Genomic DNA, 7907 nt, shown 5'->3' on the forward strand with positions numbered 1-7907 from the left:
CTTGCTGATCAGGTTCAACCTGATAAGATGAAGACAATCTTTGTTTATGTTTTGGGGGAGAAATCCACTGTGATCAGGTAACCCCATAGAAATTGGTCTAGATGTTGAAAGGAATAGGGAGTTGATCATATTTTGATTTTTGTTTGTGGATTTCTGAATCTAGTAGGGTTGAAGATGTAGTAGTCGGTTAGGTCGTCATCATCGTTTGTATGTGAATTCTAATGTCTTTCCTTGTCATTCAAATGAAGTACCTTCTTTACATTTCTGGCATCAGAGTTCCTGCCTTTATTTTGATCTGCTTGTTTTGTGTTAATTTCTATTCTACTTACCAGTCAGAGCTCCAAAATCACCAAAATATAAACATAAGGATAATACAGAGTTTGCTAGTGTTGGGGAAAGTTGTAATATAATCTTGTACTCCAACCAAATGATATCTATGGGGGGCACTATTATTGAAGACTAACATTTTGATGTAGTTATGTACAATTAAGTTGTTTGAGTGAGGTATGTACATGATATTAGAGATCCTGTATGTCAATGGTTTATACCGTTTAGTTGTTTGAAGAAGATTAAATCCGAGTACATGAGTTCCAGTTGCTGGAAATTTAAAGACGACAAGTTGTATCCCGTAAAGATCTTTGTCATCGACTAAGTGACTAATTAGTACCATTGTAAATGATTGTGTATGTGGTTGTTCTGGTCCCAAGAATTCTAAATTCCCCAACTTCGAATTGAAAATTTCAAGTTTGGTTACTGGGTTTCAGTCCTTTTGAGCTTCTGGGATTTGCTTCAGCTCCAGAAGAGCATTGGCAGATTAGTGATAATACCCTTTTGTGAATTTATTACTCTGCAAGGATGGCTACTTTAACTATAAACTGAGCTAATGAGACTGCTTTGGGCAATGTAATTGTTTTTCCTTGTAAGATAGGGTGATGAAGGTTGACACTCGACAGCGATTTTGATGCTGGGTTAAGATTTGGTTCTCAGTATCTGTGTGTAACATTATTTGCCCTGTGTTTACCTGTTCAGAATTCTTTTTCAACAGAATAGAAAACGGAATAAACCATAAGAATCCTTGGTCATGCAGGTAACAGAATAGTGGGATAGCACTAACCTTATGTTGTTCATCTTCTCCTATATATGTTTATCTCCAACTGTGTTGTTGTGTTATTAAGTACAAGGAGAGGGCCTTTGTGTTTCTGCAAACACAGGTGGTATTACCTTACTTCCAATTTAAAACCTTAAAAACTGAAACGGCATTCTCAATTTTGGTGTATAGCCTCAGTCTGTCTTTTCCTCTCTCAGTTATACATGGGATTTTCAATTCATTTCTTTAGGGGTTTGTGGGGTTTTAGATGCTGACCTCGTCGTTTTGACAGAGATTCAGTCATAGTCTTTTCAGGGTTATGATCAGTATTGGAGACGCCGATTTATATTTAGCACTATATTTGATAATTCCTCTTATCCCAGTTCCCAACTTTAATTTGCTTTAGAATTTCGGTTTAATATTGTTGTCTTGATTGTTTGCAGCTTAAGGAAGTCTCAGTCACTTGCTGACGCTTTGGGTTTCATGGGAACAATGACTACCTCATTCTTAGCAGCATCTAATGGGGTTTATATGCTGCAGAGCTTCTGTGCTTTGATGGTCTCAAGGTGTTCCTCTCCTGCTTACATATTGTATGACCAAAACCATACACGAGTTTTCATTTGTCTTGGCTGAATCATCATAGGTTGTTTAAATCCCCTGGATTTTTACCATGTGACTGATGGTCAATTCTGTTTGAAAGGTTGACGTGATCCGTCTTTGTTATCTTAACATACAGCTGAATTTCACCTGCCTTTTTACTCATAGGTTCAGTCCCATCAATGGATCCAAGGCTTCGTGTTCTGCAATTTCTGTCGTGGTGTGCTGTCTTTGAGTAAAGCTCTATATGTGAAACCTGGCCAGCACTCATTGTGACAAAATTCAGCGACCTATGCAAGGTAAAGCTTCAATTGCATGCTTAATGTGTTTTCATTATCAAAACTGGTCTGAGATAATGAATAAATTGATGGGTATATATGAAATCTCAATGCGTGCAACAATTTCTGTGTTTATATAAATGTTTGATTGTTAAGTCAATTGTAAGTTGAACAATAAATGTGATCAAAAAATCCAAATTGTATAGATCTTGAAACACTTCAGATAGCAACTGTATTAAGAATGAAGTTTTGAAATATGAATACCACGAAATTTTACCAAAGAAACACGGTCTGGCAATCTAATTTTTAGATAATATAATCTAAAATGTGTGTGGCACTAAAATTTCTAATTGTGGTTCTAGAACGTCAGGTAGCTTTTGCCAAGTCTGGATCCTGAATTCTTTGCAAACCCCATGTTAAATTTTTATGTGTGGTTTAATTTCCAAAATGCTTGGAAGTTGCAAATCTGTGATGGATTGACTACCTTAGCAATTATGGCCAGGTGATTGGCTCATTGCATGCATTAAAATGTTTCAAAGTCAACACCATATTTGAAAGTGCTTAACATCACTAAGACATAAGAATTGAGTTTGAGAGTCTGTTCACTGTTCTTATCACTAAGGTCTGCTTGGGCCTGGGGCTGACTCTGACACTGATTTATTTAAGCAATAACTCATTCCGTTGATGCACTATATGTCAAGCAATAACTTATATATATATATATATATATATATATATATGCGTGTTATAGTCATATACACCCATAGGCATAATTACTTTGAAATAGTTTATACAGTCTGACAGTTAAGGGCTTCCAGTTACCAGTCTTCACCCATGAATAGAAACAGACTAGTTCTTCGTATATGGAGTTTAACTCTATCAATGTTCTTATATGGAGCTCTCTTTGCTTCCAGTCATTGGTTTTGAAATATTGTGAGTTGATTCAATGGCCCTCACCATATCGCCAATAATCTATTTCGTTTTCTGGTTTCTACTTTCTAGTTGTGTGATTAGTAAATCGCCTGTAAGACATCGACTGCTGATATGCTTTGAATTCTAGTGTGATTTTCACACAATTGGTGTGAGAAGTATCTCATATATGTGCCCGTTTTGTTTGGTCTTGTTTATTTAGAAGAGAATCAATTGCTATAATTTGCTTCTGTTAAATGGATTTCAGAAAAAAAAAAAAGTTGGCGTTTTTTGGAGGACTGCACAAGAGACAATCATGGCCCTATCTTAATGTGGCGTGCCCTAATGAAATGCAGGTGTGTATCATCAATTATTAGGATATGTACGGATAAACCCAGTAAATGTGCTACAATTTAAGTTATACTATTTTAGCGAGGTCAGGACAGGACATCCTGTAATTGTAATACCCTTTGTCAACAGATTAAATCTTTTGCCTCTTTGGTTCTTGATATATGAACTGTGGCCAAACAGAAAACCAATAAGGTGGTTGTTCAAACAGATTTATTACAACTTCAGCAACAGAGTATGGGTTCAGCTGTTTACTGTCTCATGTTTGGATTTTCTCAATACTAATTTACACAATTATATGCCATTGCTTATCTTTTGATGCTATTCATCTTTAGAAATAGAAAATATATGATAATATGAGTTTTATCTCTTAGGCATATGATAGGATTGCCGTCGTGTGGTACTTTTGCTAAATGCACAATAGCTCTTGGAGGTTGTTCCCTATTTTCTAAATATTGCAAATATTTGGGGTATGCAGTGGTCTTGAAGTCCTATTGTGATGTCAAAACTGTCAATAGATTGATTTTCTTCATTTCATATGGATCAGAGGAACACAGAACTAACTTTCGATCAAAAGAAAAACTTACTCTAGCATAAATTCTTTTGAGTAAATATGTATATTACTTGGCCATGGTTAGTTTCTTTAGGTACCTGTAATTTTGTAAAGAGTAAAAATCACTGAAGTAATACAGGCTGATCTTGCCTAAATTTTTCCATGAACAGCTGTCAGTTTTCTGTATTCATGTTACGTTCTACAATCTTCTTGGGTTAAAAATCTAATCCCCGAAAGTACTAAAGAGTTTTTAGATATAGTTGCATGTTTTTCCAACCCAGTCAATAATAAGGTTTTACCTATCTTTTATTTTCTAAAGGTTCTACATACTTACATTATGTTGTGCATAAACAATGAATGGTAAGGCCTGGAAAATATCATCTGCACTTCGGTTCTGTTTTCCAGACCCCAATTCAAAACTTGACCATTTACAAAGATCCTCCTTGATCATCACAGTAACACACAATTATTAACCTAAAATGAAGAAAGAGCAAGTAGACGACTAATATAACTTGATTAAGCAGACTACAGTAAGTATGGAAGATAGAACTGCTGGCACCTGAGCATAAATTGTTATATTTAATTTGGCTACATTTGTATACTGATGACTGCAGACATATAAATGAAGAATTTCGGCTTTACAATTGTTGCATGTCACTTATGCGTACCACACTTACCTCATGAATATCTTCAAGTATAAGCAAACCCTGCAAAACCCAGAACTGCACCGATATCAGTTATGCATTACAGAGTTCCATTGCTAGTTCGACTATTCGACATAATGTTAACCATCAATGTACAATAATAAACCAAGTTAAATGCAATAGCTGCAACTCGACCTTCCCGCTTGACGAGAATTGCAGCTCCAACAAAGCCTTGACATGACATAGTGACATACCAATTCTTGTCTGGTAGATATGAAGTGAGAGTTAAAGTTGAAGAACTTAGTACAAGTGTACAACAATGACGTCCCAATACATCAGTTGTAAACTTGTAAATGGTTCTTTCACCTCAGCAAGCTGCATCAGTTTTGATTTTTGAATGTATTTTACTTGGCAGCTATCGCTATCAATAATATAGTTGCCTAGATTGTTTGGCTGTAGTAATATTGAATTATTGATACCCTGAACTTATCGATCAGAACTCCCATATATGTCTGTTACAATAAGGCCATAGAAATCCTTCCCAAAGAAAAAAAAAGGCCACAGAAAATGAGAAAATCAAATAACAAATAGAATCGAATTACGACAATGCCATACCACAATGATTTTTCAAAACCAACAAAGAAATAACAATGATATGCAAGTGATGCAATTCTCCGGGAAAAGAAAAAGAAACAAACGACGAACTAAGAAAGACGAAGAAAAAAATTTAACAAATGAATCGTTTGATTATCAATGAAATACAAAAGTTACAACATAGAAAAGCTAAGAAACTATTTCTTTAACGAAACTAAAAGCACCTAAGAACTGGAAGAACATTAAAATTTAAAAACAAGTTTCGTTGAAACCTAGCTAATTAAAACCACAAGAAGACTACTTAGTTAGGTGCTGGTGCAGATAAGAACGAATCGACTCTTGCATTGTCCTTGTAAGAGAGGAACTTCATGCATATTGGGGCTTTGACGTTGGCAAGAGATAGGATCGCAGCCGGAACACCCCACATAGACTCACCACAAATCAAGCCTGATGCAACCGCCGGTCCTAAATCCTCAGCCTGTTGTTTGTTGCGTAACTTCCACACAAAAAGGATCAAGCTTCCCAAACACATGTCAATCACGAAGTAGGGGCCGAGATAGAATGGGATTGCCATGGCCATAGCGTTTGGAATAAACCTATAGATCTTGTACTTGCTATCGAAACGCTTCAACAGCTCAGTTACTATGTTAATGGCAAAGGCAAATGCGAAAGCGGAGATTGCAAGTGCAAAGCAGTGTTTGGGGAGTGAGCTAATGCCCTCAACTCCGAGGAGTGCAATGCCACGGTAGACTAGGCCGTAGGGTGCAGGATATGGTCCATTGGGATCGCCAACTTGGTAAGCACTGTAGAAGAACCAAAATATCAAAGGCGAGATGACACACCCCATGGCTGTTCCGAGAAGTTGGCTGATGAACATGGATCGAGGAGACGACAGAGTAAGGTATCCAGTCTTGAAGTCTTGCATGAGGTCCGAGGCCGTCGAGACAATGCTCATCATTACACCACAAGAAGCGAGCCCAGAAATGACACCACCTTTCTCAAGGCCATTTGCATTACTGAAGATTAAGATTGAGAGTTTGCCATAGTTGGAAGCAAGGGACCAATCTGTGAGGCCACTGCCATAGGCATTGCAGAAGGCCAGAATCGGAGCGATGATGTAAGCTAATACAACATAATACCACTTTATTTGGTCGAATATGTGTGGGAGACCAATAGTTGATATGGCTGCAAAACCTATATAACCAGTGGCAGCAAACCATGTTGGAATTGGGTCTTTTAAGAAAAACTCAGTCCTCCGTTTCTCGTCGTAGTTTGTACTCAGCTCAGGCTCAGTTTCTGTTGACAAGGGCAGTCCAGCTTCCATATTAGTTAATTCTAGTCGTGATGGAGATGAGTGCTCTAGCTTCTTTTCGTCTGGTTTATTGCTACAGAGACGTTGAATGAGAATGAAAGCCATATAACCAGCATGGTACAGAACATGGTATAGACCATCGCCAAGTATCATCCCTATGGAGATAAAGATCCTGTAACCTTGGATTCCATGAAGACTTTTTTGATCAAGATCAGCTCCATACCAGATACCTTTCTTTGTTTCAATCCATGGCCACAGGAATGCCCATGATATCACAGCTCCAAAGAGCATGGATAAGTTCACCAAGTAAGAGGTGATCATTCCACAACCAACATATGTCATAGAGAAGTCGAAGTAAAACTTTTGCTTGTACGCCTTGAGACCAAAAGTTGGAAAGCTAGCAAACCCACAGTCATCCGAAGCATTGAAAAACCACTGGAAAAGAGACCAGATAAAGCTGCCGCCGCCGCTCATGAAGAGAGCAGATACCTGTTTCGCTGCCATCTTAGCTCCTTTAGGGGTGTGGAAGCTGTTGATGAGGTGCGCCGTTGCTGTTCCGCTTGGGTAGGTTAGTTTCTTATCGAGGATCATCTTCTTTCTCAAGCCTATTATCGAAAACAGCCCAACGAAGCTGACTAAGAAGAGAAATCCCATCATCCACGGAATCGCAAGCTTCTTAATGTTGATTAAGGTGTTGCCTGCATCTGCCTGAGCAGCTACGAGAGGGCTCATCCCTAGCAAATAACTCCCCATTCCACTGCTGAAGGCTATCCCAGACGAGGCCACAACGCATGTCTGAACCACTGTGTTTTCTTGACGAGTGAAAGGTTGCTTCAACAGGCCAAACTTTTGAAGGAAGGCAGTGTATGCTTTCAGCATTGCGAATCCCAGCAGCCCCGCCGCGACGTTGAGAGATGGTATTATGCCAGTAGTGAGATTGAGCTTGCACACGATGAAGTTGAAGACGATGCTCAGAATAAAGCCTGTGACCATAGACCTCACAGTTATTTGCTTCGTCCATGGGGGTACCTTTGTGTCTCTGAAGGCCTTTTCGATCGAGTCCTTGCCCTGAGCCATCTGTTTTCCATTGTTGAAATCGTCCAAGTAATCTAAATCGTCTGTCTCCATCATATTCAGTGGAGGCTTTAATTTCTAACTCTCGGTAGGATGTGAGATTTTCAGATGTTGTGGAGATGCAATGAAGAGAGGCCTTGTATTTATAAGAATAATATCCGACTTCAATCAGCAAGGACTTGGAGTCGTGGTTAGAATTGGATTAGAAGTAGGTTTAGAAACTTATTTGGATTTTAGAGCAAACCCAGATCGGAATACACATGCATACGTCTCTGCATGGAAAACCAAATCCAGGTTGGATTTAAAAAACCTTCTTTCATTTGTTGCCGCATCGACTCTTTTTCACTAACAATTCTAAGGGTGCATGTACGTGGATTACTCAATCCAATCTGAAATGTATCATCTCAACTTTCTAGATGCTTTCTCCAAACCCTTGACGAAGAAATTATTTCGGCAATTTGAAGATCTCATGATACTCTAGCTCTTATGCTGTTTTAAAAGCTTAATTAAG

The 7907-nt window shown here is 38.3% G+C and overlaps 1 protein-coding gene across 1 annotated transcript; it reads right to left on the reverse strand.

Annotated features, from left to right (window-relative positions):
* Positions 1–5311: 5311 nt before the first annotated feature.
* LOC126802854 (probable metal-nicotianamine transporter YSL7) lies at positions 5312–7450 on the reverse strand. Its single transcript, XM_050530567.1, has 2 exons — positions 6400–7450; positions 5312–6327 (listed from the first exon to the last, which is right to left on the reverse strand). The coding sequence occupies exons 1-2, from the start codon at positions 7448–7450 to the stop codon at positions 5312–5314; spliced, it is 2067 nt and encodes a 688-aa protein (XP_050386524.1).
* Between the last annotated feature and the right edge of the window lie 457 nt (positions 7451–7907).

Source organism: Argentina anserina, chromosome 1 (genome assembly GCF_933775445.1).
Source record: "Argentina anserina chromosome 1, drPotAnse1.1, whole genome shotgun sequence".
Lineage (NCBI taxonomy): Eukaryota > Viridiplantae > Streptophyta > Magnoliopsida > Rosales > Rosaceae > Argentina > Argentina anserina.

What these genes read in the sequence shown, in the direction of transcription:
- LOC126802854 (XM_050530567.1), bottom strand. Translation starts at nt 7,450, where the DNA reads ATGGAGACAGACGATTTAGATTACTTGGACGATTTCAACAATGGAAAA. An exon ending in CATTCTCATTCAACGTCTCT is followed by an intron (nt 6,328 to 6,399) that starts GTAGCAATAAAC and finishes CTAATATGGAAG; the next exon opens with CTGGACTGCCCTTGTCAACA.